Source organism: Pleurodeles waltl, chromosome 3_1 (genome assembly GCF_031143425.1).
Source record: "Pleurodeles waltl isolate 20211129_DDA chromosome 3_1, aPleWal1.hap1.20221129, whole genome shotgun sequence".
NCBI classification, from domain to species: Eukaryota; Metazoa; Chordata; class Amphibia; order Caudata; family Salamandridae; genus Pleurodeles; species Pleurodeles waltl.
This window is the reverse complement of record NC_090440.1, coordinates 1,925,646,908-1,925,665,877: the sequence shown is the minus strand read 5'-3', so window position 1 is coordinate 1,925,665,877 and position 18,970 is coordinate 1,925,646,908. Positions and strand designations below refer to the sequence as shown.

Sequence of the window (18,970 nt, the reverse complement as noted above, 5' to 3'; positions counted from 1 at the left end):
TCACCCAACACCCCCAGGTAGTGCACGTAAAGTGCCAACATCATATCACAACAAAATATGATGTAAGTCTCTCAATATGGATATTGTTAAACACCAGCTAATCTACCTAACTGACACCTACAATATCATGAAAGTAGTTGACAAATCACACTGACCATACCAATCAAGATGACTGTGCCACATGATACAGGTTCCCTATCCACAACAACGTAGTCAAGCACCAATCAAGCAATAGTTTAGGAATGTGAAATTGCTTATCACTAATCAAAAACACAAACTCAACACATACAAATAATTTAATCTAATGCCATGTACCAGGCTATGACACATGTTGTAAAGGCACAAAAGCCTAGTGTAGGCAAGCATACTGTCTTCATTTCACAGACTTACAGCCATACACAATGGGCATATGCAAACCTGTAACAACTCAAATTGTCATGCATTTCAATTTAAGGTTGAGGGGTCAGAACACATGTCACACACACATGCACCAATAGTGTGTATCAAGGATTGAAAATACAATGTGGACCAAGTCTTCTATGTCATTGGTCTTCTGAAAACAAAACTTCACCAGTTAAGTAAGGGCCAAGTAAGCTCAGAACTATGTCCCACACACAACCAAAAGATGTCAAAAAGAGTGCACGTTACATATGGACTACTATACTGTGCAGAAAGATGACAATCAGTCCTGCATAATCATGTACTTTTTCCATCAATGGGCCACTGAGTGAGTGGGTAAATAACTACACACACATCAGGCATGGCAAGCCTTACATCTGTCTGTGGAGGATTCTCAGGGCCAAAGCACATGTGTTGCTAACATGACAGGTATACCTACCAGGATGCAAGCCACAATGCCACATACACATGCAATACTACTCATTTGTGTAAGAGAACTACCACACCTACACAACATAGGTGTCAATGCCAACATTAGGTTCGCAAGCCAGGATTCATTTGCCACATTTCAGATGTACCAGATGAGGGGAAGCCAGCAGTTCCAGTGGGTGAGAATGCAGAATTGCCAAGTGAGGATGGCTGTGATGAGGATGAAGGTGGACACAGCCGTGCAGATCTCATACATCAGTACTTCAACTTACTGTAGGTATGTGTTGTTCTGTAAAATACTTCACTCAGTGGGTTTTTGGGGGGCTTAGAGATGTTTGTAAAGGGTCTTTGTATGACCATCTGACAGCTCATTAGTTGCGTAGCAGTACATAGCTCAAGTGTGCATGCAAAATTGTACATGGAGTTGTGACTATTGTGCTGATCTCCTTTGTTAATGTAATGAGTGTAACTGTTGTATTTAGGAAATGTCTTTATAGGTCTTCATTACCATTACCTAACTATGGCCCTCATTACGACCCTGGCGGTTTGTAACCGCCAGGGCCGCTGGACGCGGAGGCACCGCCGACAGGCCGGCGGTGCCCCGCGGGGCATTCTGACCGCGGCGGCTTAGCCGCGGTCAGAGAAGGGAAACCGGCGGTCTCCCGCCGGTTTCCCGCTGCCCCCAAGGAATCCTCCAAGCCAGCGCAGCTTGCTGCGCCGGCTTGGGGATTCCGACTCCCCCTCCCGCAATCCAGTTCCTGGAGGTTCTCCCGCCGGGAACCGGATGGCGGTAGGGGGAGTCTCGGGGCCCCTGGGGGCCCCTGCTGTGCCCATGCCAACGGCATGGGCACTGCAGGGGCCCCCGTAAGAGGGCCCCAAAATGTATTTCACTGTCTGCCCTGCAGACAGTGAAATACGCGACGGGTGCAACAGCACCCGTCGCACCTTCCCACTCCGCCGGCTCTATTACGAGCCGGCATCCTCGTGGGAAGGGAGTTTTTCCCTGGGCTGGCGGGCGGTCTTTTGGAGACCGCCCGCCAGCCCAGGGAAAAACTCATAATACCCTCCGCGGTCTTCTGATCGCGGAGCGGTATTACGGAGGGCGGAATTCTGGCGGGCGGCCTCCGCCGCCCGCCGGAGTCATAATGAGGGCCTATATCTTTTGTATTACATTTTTACTTTGCAGATTTCTTCACAAAGTCATTCTCATGTGGTCAGTTCTGAATTGTGTCACAGGCAGGTGGGATTTGCAGGTCTGACATGTGAAGTGAACATGGAGAGATCCAGGTACTGTATGGCATCATATTGCTGGTGTCTGAGTTCCATGCCCAGATTGCCAGGACAGAGGGATGGTTGTGTAAAGCTCCATACAGTAGACCTGTGTGCCATTTTCTCTGGGTCCAATGGTGTTATATTTGTGGTCTTGTGTCTCTGACACGTCATACTGTGAACTCCATCACCTCAACCTTCTCATTGGTTTGATAATGTTACTATTATCTTGTATGTAGCTGTCACTATGTTTTCTTATTGCAGGCCAATGTGCATGTGTGTGACAAGACTGACATAGGTGAGTAGCATGCCTACAGATACCTGACCATGATAAGTGGAAGGTTCCATGACTGGGGACAGTTGTGCTTTGTACTGACCTCTGTCAGTATAATGGGGTTTAGTCATTTGGGAGGTAAGGAATAGGTATGTGATAAGGCTTTAGCTGATGACACATTGAAACAATCTGTATGTCTATTTGGATAGACAAACACAGACATGTCTCTAACTTCGTTAGTCTGTGGGGCGCTTGTTATTCACACCTATGCTAAAGCATTAAATTGTGAAACTGTATTGCACTTTGTGATATTTGGCATGTTGTCAACCTATGTGCAGGAAAGTGCACTAAATGGGAATAGGAGTGTGTCTATTTGTATAATTGTTCATATATCTGATCCAGATTCAACAATACATGTGAGATGGGACTTAACAGATTTGGAACATATGTGAATATCATGTGTAAGCAACAGTTTTCACAGTTAACTGTTCAATATAGCTGAACAATGACTCTCAAACATGATATGTGGTTTTGTTTTGTTTATTTACAAGTGCACAGGTAAATTAAAGGAATGGGATCAAATCATAAAGTGCAAACAGTGAAGGGTTCAGTCATGGTGGATGTAATCATCAGACTAGCTGCTACAGCATTTGGAGTCTCGAGTCTAGTGTTCTTGTGCCATTGGAAAATGGAAAGTGGTTGTAAAACAGTCAACAGGGGGTATCCGTGACACACAAGGGAAACCAATGAGTGGAGGATCCCTTCCTGGCATTGGTTGAAGTCTTGGCATCTGCTCCTCCTGGAAGATTTGGTGGACATCCACGTTTGTGGGGAGGGGGGTCTTCAGCTCCAGAGACTGGGGTATCTGAGGTATGTCCTTCCCCTTGCAGAGCCTCCATTCCACTGGTTGCCACAGCTGTAGAAGGGGCCGATATTACATGGCCAATAGAAGGAGTCTACTGTTGTAACATAACCTACTCAGCCTGGTATTAATGTTCTCAGCACCCCTGTTAGGGAGGCCATGTTGGCATTGTGGGCCTCACACTCTTGTGTAACCTCCTGATGGTTGTCCCTCTGCAGCTGGTTTATCTCCACCATCATGGCAAGCACCTGGCCATCACACCTTGGGACTGTTGGTAGGCTCCCAAGCCTTGGGAGATGGTGTCCTGGCCAATTGTATCCCTAGCAGCATCAATCCGCTGGCCCACACCATCCCTCACACGTACCCTACCCCCACATACCTGCGCCCTTGGCACAGTTTGCCCACTCCCACTGGTGCCAGGTCCTTCATTGTCTGGGTTCTCTAGTGATGACTCCTGTACTGGGGGACACATGATGGTATTCACTGTCATTGGGACACAAGTTTGGGGGCGAATGGTTGCCTGGGATGTAGAAGCAACAGGGCTGGAAGGAGTCGATGTGGGCAGGGTGAGGCTGACAGTTGTAGACTGACCAGGTATCTCAAATGGACCAGAGTCTTCCTCATTGTCCTCACTTCCAGGGGTGTTGTCCTCACTGAGGGCTTTATCCAGGGGAGAAGTGGCTGTCCCAGGTGTCCTCTCCATGGTCACAATGGGTAGGTGACCTGTTGAAGAAGTGGAATAAACAGTTACAGACTGTAATGCAACATGAAGTATCAAACTTTAACAGGTAGATATGCTTTGAGCCACATACAGAAAGGCTTTGCTTGATTCCCTGATATGACAGTGACACCTGCTTTCAAATCTGGGGTACAGCTATATGGGGTGCAGGGAATTCTTATGTCATACACCTTGCTACTGGATATCAGATTAGCTTGCCAGTTGGAGGTCTGTTGATAGACTCATATCTTGTCTGCTGTGTAGCTTTATGTTCATGTTACCTCCCAGTTAGCAGTAGTTCAGTATTGAGTCACCAGACAGCTGCAGAATGTAAGGTGGACACTGACCTGTCCATCAGCTTAGGAGTAACCATTCTACCTGGCCATATATATCATGTTACACCTAGTAAAGCACACTGCAGATATGTGTGTTCCCCCAGGTGAGTATCTTTCAATGGTTGATGGGAGGTAAACAGGCCATTTTAGCAGAGGTGGTATTGTACTGATAAATGCCCACAGCCTTGCTGTCATTGCCCTAGACTATAAAACTGTGGGTCATTCAGGTGGGTTGAGTAGATTGTGTAGTTGACATACGAGGTTATTTTCATTATTGTACACTGTTCTGGTTTTAATGGTAGAACAGTGCCTGCTGGGAGTTATGGGTGCTGTCAGTCCCTATACTACCCACACTATACAGAGACACTGTGCCCCCAGGCGAGTTTAAATGACATGTCGTATGGCAGAGAGGCGTATTTGGACAGTTGGACACAGGGGTGGTGAATGTGTTGGCTGCTAAGATGTCAAAAGGTGATCAGTAAGCATGCAAGACAGAACTTTTGGGTGATATTTTCAGTGTTGTGACTTACCAGACTCCACTCCCCCAGGTATTCCTGTCAAGCCCTCAGGATGCAGGATGTCCAAGACCTTCTCCTCCCATGATGTGAGCATTGGGGGAGGAGGTGAGGGCCCACCGCCAGTCTGGAGGGCCGCCAGCCGGTGCCTTTTGGCCAGGTAATGTACCTTCCTCCTGAGATCGTTCCACCTCTTCCTGATGTCCTTCCTTGTGCATGGATAGAGGCCTACAGAATTTACCCTGTCGACAATTTTTTGCCAAATCTCCATTTTCCTGGCAATAGAAGTTTGTTGGGCTTGGGCTCCAAATAGTTGTGGCTCTACTCAGATAATTTCGTCCACCGTGACCCTCAACTCATCGTCTGTGAAGCCGGGATGTCTTTGTGGGGACATGGTAGTGGTGGATGACATGATAAGGTAAAAAAATGGGTGATACGGGTGTCTCTATGACCACAATCATGGTGGTCTTTTGGCAGCCGCCACTGCGGCGGTCTTACCATCAGACCACCAAACTCTTAATGAGGCCCTTCCTCTTAGGATCTCTGTGTTCTTTTGAATGAAACGCGGGAAAACACATCATGGCCACTGGAATTATATGATTCTGCGGCTGCAGCTTTTTTTGAATAATTATGGATTTGTCGCATTTGCCACATAATGCATCATCTGCTGCATAATTTGCAGATTTTACCCAAAAAATTGTTTCTAGCTTGAACGGATCAAAAGTTACTAAAACATGGTGACATGTCCACTCTCAGTGGAAGGCCCTTCGCAAAAATTAACTGGTCATCTTTCAGTTGCTTATTTCTGTGTTTGGCCTGTAAACTGGTACTAACAAGGGGAAATATTTGCCCCGACAGTATTACCATGTGTAGAAATGACAAAATAATGAAGTAATAGTATAAAAAAGTGCCACATTATGCTGCATAATTTGTTTTTTTTGTCCGTATAGTTTAGCTAACCTTCCACATAATTTACTACTCATCTCCTTCATAATTCTAATGGCCCTGTGTATAATAAATCACTGTTTGCACCACTTGCATCAGGTGTAAACCATTACTCTGTTTATTGATATGTAACAGGTAACTGAATCCTATGCAGCTCATGCAACCTGATGGACCAAACAATAATTATGCCTCTTTCTTTCAACACAATGTACCTGTAACTCAGATGAAGCTCACACATCAGTTTTGTTTAGCTATTAATAGCCTGTGCTAAAACTCATGTTGTTGGTTTGTAATCCTTTTAAAGACGTCCACACACAAACCGTGTGTTGGTGAGAAAGTACTACCTAGTATTAATTAAAGCTTATCCCTGTGACTATAGTGACATTTGCTATGAATGTCTTTAACACATAGACTCTGGTATCTTTCCCTGCTCTACTTTTCGTTTTATTTCTGGGGTTGTTTTCTATAAATGGACATCTTGCATCTTTTCTCACTAACCACAGTGATACATCACTTTCTCTCAGTCTCGAAACCTACTCTTGATAGAGCGCACACACTCTTGCACTAAGGTGGCAACCTAAAGTACGCCAGCATTGCACGATATCTCAGTACATATGGTGCTGTTCTGCTCTCTACCTTTCACGCAGAAGAGCCCAGCACACTGATTGCTGCATTGCATTGTGTGAAAAGTTAATGAATCTCCACATTTGTCTCAGGGCCTAGGGGCTACCTGTACAAAAGCCTATGTCAGAGTTATCTGCATATAAATCTAGCTTCAAGTCACGCCCCTCTCTGGTCAACTCTATTCCACTATTACTTGTACTGCCTATTCTCAGCTCTAATGCCACCTGACTCCCACTCTCCTTTTTTTCATCATCAGTATGTTTCAGCTCCGGCTTACACTCTCCACAACAGTACACCTACACTCGTATCACGAAGAGGAAAATGAACAATGAAAAAACCCTAAGGTGTGAAACTCCTAGTCAGTAAAACATAATCCTGTGGTAAATGCTAACTGGACAAAACAATGCCGACCCTGTAAATTGTGAATCCTCACTACAGCTGAAAAATGATTCCTGCACAGGCACTATAATTGTCATTCTCTGAGGTGCTAAACAAATCAATCAATCAATCAATTTGTTGAGCGCACTACTCACCCGGAGGGGTCTCAAGGCGCTGGCGGGGCCGGTGCTACTGCATGAAGAGCCAGGTCTTGAGGCGCTTCCTGAAGGTCAGGAGGTCTTGGGTCTTACGTAGGTTGGCGGGGAGTGAGTTACAGATTTTGACTGCGAGGTGAGAGAAGAATCTGCCGCCGGTTGTGGCACAGTGAATGCGAGGGACTGTTGCAAGGGCGAGGTTGGCGGAGAGGAGCTGGCGTGTCTGGTTGTGGAAGTTGAGTCGATCGTTGAGGTAGGCCAGTCCGGTGTCGTGGAGAGCATTGTGAGCGTGGATTAGGATTTTGAAGACAATCCTTTTGTCGATGGGTAGACAGTGGAGGTCCTTGAGGTGGGCAGAGGTGTGTTCGTGGCGAGGGAGATTGAGGATGAGATGTGCTGAGGCGTTCTGGATGCGCTGGAGTTTTCTCAAGTGCTTGGCCGTTATTCCCGCGTAGAGGGCGTTGCCGTAGTCCAGTCTGCTGCTGATGAGGGCATGGGTGACCGTTCTTCTGGTTTCTACGGGAATCCACCTGAAGGTCTTGCAGAGCATTCGAAGGGTGTTGAAGCATGAGGACGAGATGGCGTTGACTTGCTGGGTCATGGAGAGTGAAGAGTCTAGTACGTAGCCGAGGTGGCGTGCGTTGGTGGTGGATGTTGGGGGCCACCCCAGGGTGCCTGGCCACCAGGAGTCGTCCCATGCTGACTTTTTGGGGCCAAAGATGATGATCTCGTTTTTTTCTGAGTTCAGCTTGAGGTGGCTTGCTGTCATCCAGTTGGCAATAGCGAGGAGTCCAGTGTGGAGGTTGTTCTTGGCGGTTGCAGGATTCCTCGTGAGGGAGGGGATGAGCTGAGTGCCGTCTGCGTAGGAAATGATGTTGAGGCCGTGGGGTCGGACGATGTTGGGGAGCGGAGCCATGTAGATATTGAAGAGGGTGGGGCTGACAGAGGATCCCTGGGGGACTCCGCAGATGGTCTTGGTGGCCTTTGACCGGAATGGGGGGAGGCAAACTCTTTGTGTTCTCTCGGAGAGGAAGGAGGTGAGTCAGTCCACTAAACAAAGGCACTGACTTCCGAGTTCTATAAATTATGAGGCTTGGATTTCTATTGTACAAGCACTGTGGACAGAGATGAGGTGGTGGGCAATTTCTTCCCATCTAAAAAGAGGAGTGCCTTTGAACCCTCCCCCTACATCGCAATGATCACCACAAATGCCACTAGGTGGGGGTGGAGAGTGAGGTTAGGTTCTATAAGCTTAAGGGTCTATTGTCATTAAAAGAGAGAAGCTAGTCTTCCAGCTCACCGGGTAATTCGGGGCCCTTAATTGACTCCCAACGCAGAAGCCTGAGGAGAACGAATTTTGCACATTGCAGCTCTGGACAGTGTCAATCACTAGGGAGGCCAGTGGTCAAGATCCAGCGAGCAATAACATATACAGGTGAAGAAAGTGGCAGAGGCTTCTCTACTGACTCTTAATAGGCGTTTAGACAAAATATTGAGTTGTAAGTATCGGAAGACAGAAATATCATAAATAAAATATTGTGATACAATAAATATCATGATGCAAGAATATCATTGACAAGAAAAATGTTTGAGGTATGTCATATTGTTTTAAATAATATCAATGTTTTTAATATTGTTTTCAGTGAAATGGTAGTTAAAATATCATTTTTAAATTATTTCAATGTGTTTTAGTTGATATATTAATTTTATGTTGCTCTTGTTTATATACATGTATTTTTTTTAAATATAGTAAATCATTTTAACTGATTTAGAAATTTGTAGCTCATTTTTAATTGTAATTTTTAGTAGCATAGCAGGTTGTTGGGTTTGTAGGGGAATATGATTGGAAGGTAATTACATAATAATTGTATGTGTTTCTATTGTTTATATACATGTTATTATTTTTTTTAATATAGCACATAATTTTAAGTGGTTTAAATTGTTTTTTTCAATTTGCAATAGTAATTTTTAGTGTAAAGCAGGTTGTTGGGTTTGTAGGAGAATAAGATGAGAAGTTAATTAGGTAATTAATTAGGAATTACATAATATATTTTATTTGATTGTATTATTGATACTTATGTAAATTATGTAATACTTATGTATTTTTATTATATGTTGTTTGCTGGCAGCTAGGCCTCTTGGGGTATAGAGTAGGAAGTTATGTAAGTAATAAACAGTTAATTAATAATTCTTAATTATGTAATTGATTTTTAAATCTGTAATTTATTGAATACTTTTTATTTCAGTTATACTTTAGTAGTAGCCGGCTAGGCTTGTAGGGGGCAAGAGTGGAAAGTTAAGTAATAATTAATTAGCAATTTATAATTAATTGTTAATTATGTAATTGATTTTCAATTGTGTGAAATATGGAATTCTGATTTATTTACTTATATTTTAGTTGCAGGATGCTAGGTTTGTAGGGTACAGGGTGAAAAGTTAATCGTATAATAACTACAAATAGTATTTGTAAATGAATGATTTTATTTATTTTATATGTAAACTATGGAATACTTGTTTATTTTAATTATATTTTAGTTCTGCACTGTTAGGTTTGTAGCGGATTAGGTTGGGAAGTTAATTAAGTAATTAATTAACAATTATTAACTGTTAATTATTTAATGGATTTTAAATATGTGAATTATGAATATGTATTTTATAATTATACTGTTGGTGCATTCCGCTAGGTTTGTAGTGGTATAGGGTGGCAAGTTAACAATTGATTAACAATCGTTTATTAATTGATAATTATTAACTAGTAATTATGTAGATTGATTAATTGTAGTTTGTTTTTAATACTACATATATTTTTTTTATGTTAATTAATAATTTTTATACTAAGAGTTTAGTATTCTTTCCGCATTCGTGGGGTTACTATATATGTAATGTGTTTGATCTGAAATACTTTCCCTCCCCTTCTTACTCTGTACTAAGAATAGTAAAATGAAGCCCTTCGAAGTCCAACACTTTAACCACTGTGGCGTTGTTTGAAGTGGGAAGTGTAAATTGCACCTTTCAGAAATCCAACGCATTAGCTACTGCTTCACGGACTCGAGTGGGAATAGTACATTTTACCCCTCTGAAGTCCAACACTTTCTGTACTATTGTGCTGTTTGGTGTTGGAATAGTAAATTTAACCAATCCAAAGTCCAATACTTTCCCTACTGTTGAACAGACTCAGGGATGTTTTAAGGCATGGGCATAGTGGGCTGTTCCCAAGCCCCCCCCTTTCAGTGGGGCCTTGACAGAGACAGCTCTGTTCTGCAGAGAGTCTTGTCCTGATGACCTTAAATAATTCTTAAGCAGATTGTTTTAAATACCTTTTTCTGTTAATTTATTTTTTAAGGGGGTGATGGTTAAAAGGCTATTACATACATTTTGCAGATAAAAGTTCTGTTTATGTTTAATGCCACACTCATGAAAAAGTTGCTTTTAGATTAAAACAGGACCTCACATATGAGAAATGGGAAGATGTCACAGAGAATATTTGGAGTAATGTTAGTGAGCTGCTGCTGCTGCTGTGTTACAATATTGCAACACCACTGTCCATGAATATTAGCTGTATCTGTGCACTGGTGTGTCTGTGCACTGTTAGTGACATTGCCAACGAGGGCATAAAAGACCTGAAATTGGATCATAAACTCAAAGCTATTCTGAACAAGGGCCCCAAAATATATTTGGTCTAGGGCCCCCAGAAACTTTAATATGTCCCTGCACAGACTGGAGACCCTCTGAAGTCTAGTACTTTCCCTACTGTTGCACTAACTGGAGTAGGAATGGCAACTCTAAACCCTCCTCCTCTTTTTTCTTATTGAATTGTTTATATTTGTTATGGTTTTATTATGTATGTACTTCATATATATTAACATAATTAATCAAAATATTGTCAGATCATGGATTTTTGGTTGATGTGGCCATGTGATGATACAAAGTAGTATAAACAAGAAATGATGTCATTTATCAAATCAAACTTAAATTGGTTCATTACGTGCAATACATTATCATAATTAGGTGACGTATAGGCCTTTATCAGGTTATGAGTCTATTCATATTTACTTCAGGAATTATGCATTTTGATTTTTGATGAATGAATAACGAACTTATTTGTATAAATCAAACATTTGGTATATTGGGCAGCTTAGTGTGTTTAATTAAGTAAAGAGTAGGAACTCTTCAGATTAGGAGTATCTTCATATCTGTTTCAGAAACAATGAATGAATAATGAGCACATTGGTACAGATTAGCTGTTAGCTGTATTGTGAAGGTATTAGCGTCACTATGATCTTCCTAGAAGCGGTTGCGGGTGAGGATCTTTTTATATTGATACATTTTGACAACTGAATAATAAGTATATTTACACATATGAGCGGTTGTTTGTTTTGTTTGTATTGTGTAGCTATCAGCGTCATTTTGATCTTTTCAAGCAATGATTTTTTAACTTTGATAAAATTGAAAATAACACATCACATATTAACAATGAGAAATGCAATCAAATGTCACCAATGTCAATTGAAATTGAAATAGAAATTTTGTTTGATTGTAAATACTCAATGATACGATCATGTGACAGGTCTAAAATGTAAACAAACATGGCATCCAACAGGATGATGAAGGCAGAGCTGCCGAAACGCGTTCCTGTGGAAATTGTTGAATAAACTACATTCAAAATTCACCTTGGAGTGCTGATCCTCTTTGTAGAAGAAGGGGGAAAGTGTTAAAAAAATATCTATATCTATATCTATATATATAGATAGATATCAGTAACAAATCCCCAGTGAAAGGATCACTCGGACTCTCCTGGAACATAAATGCATGATGTTATTAGGACAGGTCAGTCCTCACTATTGTGTTTCAGAAGTAGCCTTGATCACGGTAGAGGAATGGAAACTGACATGACCATTACATACACATGGCTCCCAGCGACAATAGGATCACAATTAAAATGAATTGCAGTACAACTATGAGAATGGCAGCTATTTTAACAAGTGCAGTGATGTCCGTGAGTATATACATAGAACAGAAATTCAAAAATAATTTTCAGTGTGTTGACATGAAATAATTTGTTATCCAAGGGCCAATACCAACATTGACAAAAGTTCCCAAAAGTTGAGGGTTAACTACCCTGACAGTGTGACGTCCCGCAAACTAAAATTCTGCAAATGTTACAATACTGAAATACTTAGGTGCATGTAATCTTCGGTAACAAGTGTATATCATAATAAGTCAAGGTACATCACAGGATGATAAATGTGAAAGCAATTCTATCATAGAAACAAATTATGCATATGTTGAAACTATCGTTAACCGCATTATAATGTAGGAGTCAGGTCATTCCTAAGCCATACTCTCTGCTACACCTGCATAGGATTCTGGGCCATATAGTGTATTACACAACAGTTGGGGGCCTAGACCAATTGCTACTGCTGTGGTTACCCACTGACATGCATGCCGCAGCCACAGTATGCTACACTAAGACTTCTGGTAAATGCACCATTCAAAAGTAAGCATAATAAGGCTAATGCTCAAAGCGTCACTAGTACACCCAACCTAATTCTAAACTCATTTTCTGGGAATGGCCAGCTGGCTAGAATAAGAAGGTTCTGCCCCAATGGGCGGATCCATTTCCCAATGTATTATGCCCAACATTTTAGCATATTTTCATTTGAGTAACATTCGTAAAAAAATCACTTACACCAACCATCTGTAAAGAATATAGAAAATATTCTGTTATGTCAAAGCTCCAACGTCAGGTACCCATATACATGTAAATATAAATGTAAAACATTAAAAAGGCAAAATCATGTAAAATAAATATGTTTTTATTAATTATGTTACCCTATATATATTGTATTGTATTGTATTGTAATCGTATTTATATAGCGCTTACTACCCCTGACGAGGCGTCAAAGCGCTTTTCGATGTATTTATACAAACACATATTTATAATGTGTTTCCATAAGTGTATATTTATATATACTATTAAATATGAATGGGATTTATTTAATTTACATTACATGAAATCTATGTTTTGAAATATTTAACATTTACTACTTTTAAATATTTGTATTAAAAAGTTGATATTTTTGTATATTTTGGATGATATTAGGGTCAACAATTTTTTACCAATATTTTGGTACCATTATAAGTATAGGAGCATGATATTGTGGTAAACGATATTTTTGACACATTATTTTTGTCAACAATATGTTTTACCATGATATTGTGTCAGGGATCGTGGATTTCTGGTCCTAGAATTTGTTCCCACATTTTGCACTATATTTAAGATAGCCGGGGCTGACAGTACATAGACATTCAGGTTTCAGAGTCACCGGGGGGTCTTCAGAATGTCTTTACGCTGATTTATTTTCTTTGAGTGGTAAGGAAAGGAGGAAAGAGAGGCAATGATATTAGTCTCTTTCTTTTGGCTGACATGAAGGTGTATTTTTTTGCAAATTGGGGACTCTTTCTTCTCTGTGTTGTTGAAGGACAGCCCTTCCTTCAACTGAGTGACCCAAGGACATGGAGATTTAGTGACAGGCTTAGAGTAAGGCCAGGGTTGTTTCAGAATCAGCAGTTGAAAAGACCATCAACTTTAATGGCTTATTCTAGAAAATGGCAGATTTTTCTGCATGGGCTGTATCCACAAAATTTCAACCACTGCCTGGTAAAATACTGATGGTGCAGCAACTTTTGCAGCAAGATTCTGATTTAGGTCTGGCTGAGTCCTCACTGTGAGCGCTTGAGTTGTCTGTCATCAGGGCACATTTTAATTATTATGATAAACAGTAGTGAATTTGAGCACTGAATTTAAGAAACCTATTGGGAACAACAGGTGGCACTAAGGGGAGACACTATACTAGGTTCAAGATTAGTGCCATAGAACTTTAGAAAGTTGCCACTCTGCCCAAAGGTTTCCAGTGGCTGTTTACGGTTGCTGTACACAAGACAGCTTTCTGCCCTCCTGCTGGGAGTTGTGAATGACTCTCAGGAAGGAACAAAAAAGGGCCTGCTGTTGGAGGGGGTATTACCTCTCCCTGTCGGGCCAAACAGGGTGTGAGCCCAAAAAGCAAACTTCAAAGGGTGAACTGCCTTTGAAAGGCAAAAGACACACATGAGGGGGCTGCTCTTTTGTTCTGGTAAGCAGGCTGGCTTCAGGACAGAGATGGGAAACAATTGACAAACCAATTTTCCTGTGGGCATTTAGCCCTCAGATAGCTCTGGGTAGGCTACCAAGATCCACACACTTAGAGAGGGTTTCTGCCATCTTCGGAGTGGGCAGAATTTTGCATTCTGGGATAGCTAGATGCCACGCTTTGCAGGAAGGCGTCATCAGGTGGGATGGGACCTGGTATCCCATTGGCTACTAGACAACGCATCCCCTGAGGGTAAGTTCTGGGCATAAATGTGGCACTCCTGGCACCCAGACCTCTGATCATGTCTGTACAGAAGAGTAGACCAAAGAAGTGCCCCGCTGTTCCTTGGACCCAGCAAAAAGAGGCTGCACCAGGACTAGACTGAACCTGCAGCTCCTTGGGCTAGAAAAGAGAGGACTGCGTCTGTGGTGCCTCGCTCTAGGAAAGTCATCCCTGTGCCTCAGTCAAAAGAAATGACTCCAAGAGTTAGTTGTCTGATTTCATGTTAAAAACTATAGTCCCACAAAAGCTGAAGAAGCTTGATTTGGTGAGTTGGTAGCCAAGATTACCTGACTGCCCTGACCACTAAAGTGCAGCCTGGGAGATCAAGTCTTAACATTCAAAAGTTGTACCCCAGCATGCTGGACTTGGAAGAGTATCTGGGATGCAGTTTGGCTGCCCAAGACAGAAACCATTCTTAGTTAAAGGGTACCACTAGTTTTGTTATAACCAGAGACCAGTGGCAACTGGTTTTTAGCTGGACTTCAACCGGATGTTGAGGAACATCAACCTCTGTGGCCAAAGACATCCCATCATGTTTGTGGACCAAAGGGTGACCCCAGGAAGACCACCATCACTGGATCAGTGTCCTCAGAACCCTCTATCCCTTCCATCTAGACCACTTCATTGATATCTATGGCGGTTCTCCTATACAATCTGGAACTGGACTGGAGACTGCTTTGACTGCAAGGTAACTGACCTGTGAACCCTTATTGGCCCCTGTGACTCGCTTCTTGTCTTCTTGTCTTAGTTGGTCTCCCAGAGCGGGCCAGAATAGTCATACTTACCTTTACGAAAGTTTTCAGACATTTTTCAAGTAACCACTAACCACAGTAGTTGCCACCAGCAGCGGTTCCTTCACAGGAGCACAGGGATGTCGGCCTGCTACTGCTGTGAGTCACTAAATCCCAGGCTCATTAGTTGGTTTAATTTAATCAGCCCCGTACCGCCATTCTTTTTTCTTCCATATGGGGCGGGCTGATTCTCTCTTGAAAGCTGTAGGTGGGTGGGATGAGCAGCTGATGCTATTTACAGAGCTGCGATAGTCGGATTGGCTAGTATTTGTGCTGTGGCTAACCTGACATGCACATTTCAGGGTTCCACATAGAAGGCTGCCATGGAGCTGCGTCAACAAAGACACAGCCCCATCAGTCTTTAAAGGAGCGTTGTGCTTCCATGTCCCAGCCAGTCTTAGCACTGCTTGTGTGCTGTTTAGTATTATATGCAGTTTAAGAGTAGTGCTTGGATTGGCTGGGGAGCTCGGGTTTTTCTCCGCATAAAAATGGAAGTACTGAGAATGAGACAAACATGGCGGCTGACATCTGACAGGCACTCTGTGGAGTACAGTGCAAATGACAGTATGAACGTCGTAAAATCTGGTTGTGAAATAGTTATCATCATTGATGTGGGAAGCCTCCCTTTGCTTAAGCCCATGTGAATGAGCAGAGTTGCTTGCATATTCAGCTGTTGTGCCTGGGAGCATATTGCAATTAACTGCTTGAGCAACTGCAGAATGCCTTGTGAGGACATCAAAAGATGTGACTCTATTGACATTACTGGTGGAAAAATGTTTCCTTCTTACGCAAACGTGCCTTTTTTTGCTATTTATGACAGGAGATATAGTTTAAAACAGATCTGACATGACATAAAACTGTTATTTACCTCAGCAGCCTTTAAATGGCAACTGAAAACTTCAAGTCGTAATAAAAGAGCTCAGTCCTGGTGTAATAATAAATTGTGTGTTTGGCATGCATCTCAGGGAGATACCATTTCTAAACGGCTTTTCTACTTTCTAGATGTCAGGGAACCCGGGAAAGAATTACATGCCATTTTCTATTAGTCTTAACACTAGGGGTGGAAAATAGTCAAGCGATTAATCTGACAAATAACTCATACTTACGTTTCTCATTGAACTTTTATGGTATTCTAGTATGGTGCAAACCGGGAATATATTATTTAGACAGATCCATAAGAGCAGAAAAAACTGTTGACTAGCAAACAGGGACAGTTTTACAAAAATAACCAATCAATGAGTAGAGGGAATATGAAAATGGAGAGCAAAATCACAGCAGATTCGATCATTTGAAGGCATGTGTGTGATTATATGGACTTTGACAGACTTCTAATCAGTTTTCAAAGAGATGCCTCATACAGTCACCATTTTCTAAATAAGCATCAATCCCTTTTAAGTGCACTGACTGTAGAGGAATGTGCCGGACTCCACCTTTATCGTTCCTATAGCGGGGCCCTATTTCTTACCATCAGTCAGGAGAGCTCCGTGGAGAGAGAAAAGACTTTTAGATCATTCTACCTTTAATCTGTGCCAATGCAGCTGTTGTTCTTCCTTTCTCTGATAGTGCGGAGCACAACGTTTAGTTACCCGAGGAACTGTTGTGGGCCCCACAAAGTCTGATCACACACAGCTGAGGAACTATTGCCCCAGAACTTGCTTCCCTCTCATATCAGACCTATATGTTTTTAGGTCTAGCTGAGGATAGCTTTATGTGTTGGGGAGTACCTCTTGTAAGCATGGTATGTACACATTGTAATTGTATTGTATTGTAATTGCAGTTATAGAGCACTAACTATCACCGACGACATGTTGAAGCACTTTCTGCTGGGCAGCATGCTGCTCTAGAACCCAAGCTCATTGGTTAGTCCACTGTTTTTGGTTATTGTTAGTCTTTTTCTGTATAAATCCCCACCTAAGGATTTTCCATTGTAGGTGATATGAATTCAGCGACAGGTTGTTGGGTGCACCTTTGCTTGTCTGATAACAGTATTATTGTCGGTTTGCATTTGACATCATTTTGTTTGCTGTGAGCGGGACCACAAATTATGGTTCTGCAGTGTGTGCTGTCTAATTATGGCTGTGGTGGTTTCTTTATTCTTCTATCCAATTCATCCATCCATCTACTCATTCCTTCCTGCATCTGTCTATTTGCCTCAAAACCTCATCCATCCACCCATAATCCAAACATCCATTTATTCACCCATCAGCACATTTGCCCATTCATCCATCTATCCTCCTCAAACACATTCATCCACTCACCCACCCACTCCATCCACATCACCAGTTATCCATACATATATACATACCTGCATGCATGCATCCACCAATCCGCAACTGGCATATAACACTGATCGATTTCTAAACAATAAATGTATAAAGGGTTAAGGTATTCCATGTCAATTATTTCGTTTCTGTTTATATTTCATGTTTTACTTAATCTTGCATTTCTTAGGAGAGTTCACTATTTCCAGGATGTTGTATTTCTGTTTTTTTTTTTGTAGCATATTCTTCTTGTACAGTGCATACTGTAAACTGAGTCGCCTTCAGGCATTTTTAACATGCCACCATTGAGTGCTCCAGAGCAAAATCTGAAGGCAGTGTGAATTTCTCACAGTGCCTGTCAGTGGGCCAAAGAGGTGTTAGGAATACTTGATCATCCCATCCTTGGCCTCTCTGTTGAACAAAGAGACCAATGGTCACTTATTCCAGTTGCAATTGTTAGTCTGTGCAACTGTGTGTAAAGGACGTACACAGCTGCCAAAATATTTAGAAGGCAAAAGTAAATGAAAATACTGTGCTTTACAGGTTAGTTTGTGTGTTGTGTATTTGGGGGTTATAAAGTGAAGTTCTCAGCTCCCTACCTCATCATCATATGAAATCTCTTTATTGATGTCATAACTACACTTACACAATTGCTTTATTAACCTCCTTGCTTTCTCACATTTGCTGGAAAATGCACCATTTGCACACTCTTTTTTTCAAAAATTTCAAAGGCTTGGCAGCCGATCTTGACTGGACTTAAGACAGGTTTGTGAATTTATTACACAGTGAAGCAGCAACAACGTAACAGTGAGATAGTACATGGTGGAGGGACTTCTTTCTCCTCATAGATAAGTACTGTGAGTAGATAGTGTAGAACCAAGAGTAGTAGGAAGTGATCTAAAAATATTTCAGTTGAAAAAAACGATTTAGTTAATATTTTAAAAATACCTATAACCGCAAGAAGATTTACATTGTGTACTCTTTTGGGTACAATATGTAACCCCAGAGAGAGTACTGCTGCTTGAAATAAGCTTCTTCTAGTGTAACTCTCAACCCTTCTGTTATGTATCCACAGGCAAAGACCGGCTTCCTGCTGAACATCCTTGGTGTACTCATTATCACGCTATCCATCAACACCTGGACATTCTCCATGTTTAACATGGGTACATTCCCAACTTGGGCAAATACCACACACAGCCCATAACCCTTGATGGAGATGCAAGCATTGCAACTGCCTTTATGAGTGGTAGAAGTGACAAGACGATTATCCTTAAAGTGTACCAATGTTGCCTCAGGGTCCACCTACACCTTTCCATGGCCGTACCCTTGAACAGCTGCAGCACGTCAAAGGAAAGACTCCGTACTTAAGAGCTCAAAAACTGAGCCAACTCCTAACGCACAAAGCAATGCATGATCGTGGGTGGGTGATGTGTTCCTGTTTCTGTTGTAGAACACTGTGAAACAGCCCTAGTTCTTAAGTGACTGTGAGATGGCTAGGAAGGCTACATTACCCAGCATTTCTTCCATACTTAACTTTTTGCACGGACAACTTTGCCAATACTGCCAGGTCAGAAATGAAGTGAAGGCCTAGCTGAACCAAGGA

At 42.0% G+C, this 18,970-nt stretch overlaps 1 protein-coding gene across 1 annotated transcript in view; it reads left to right on the top strand.

Annotated features, from left to right (window-relative positions):
* LOC138285789 (solute carrier family 13 member 2-like) overlaps nucleotides 1-18,571 on the top strand; it is a 700,806-nt gene extending 682,235 nt beyond the window's left edge. Inside the window, exon 17 of the mRNA XM_069226167.1 lies at nucleotides 18,443-18,571. Coding sequence (XP_069082268.1) covers nucleotides 18,443-18,571 — 129 coding nt within the window. The remainder of the gene's footprint in view (nucleotides 1-18,442) is intronic.
* Nucleotides 18,572-18,970: the final 399 nt, after the last annotated feature.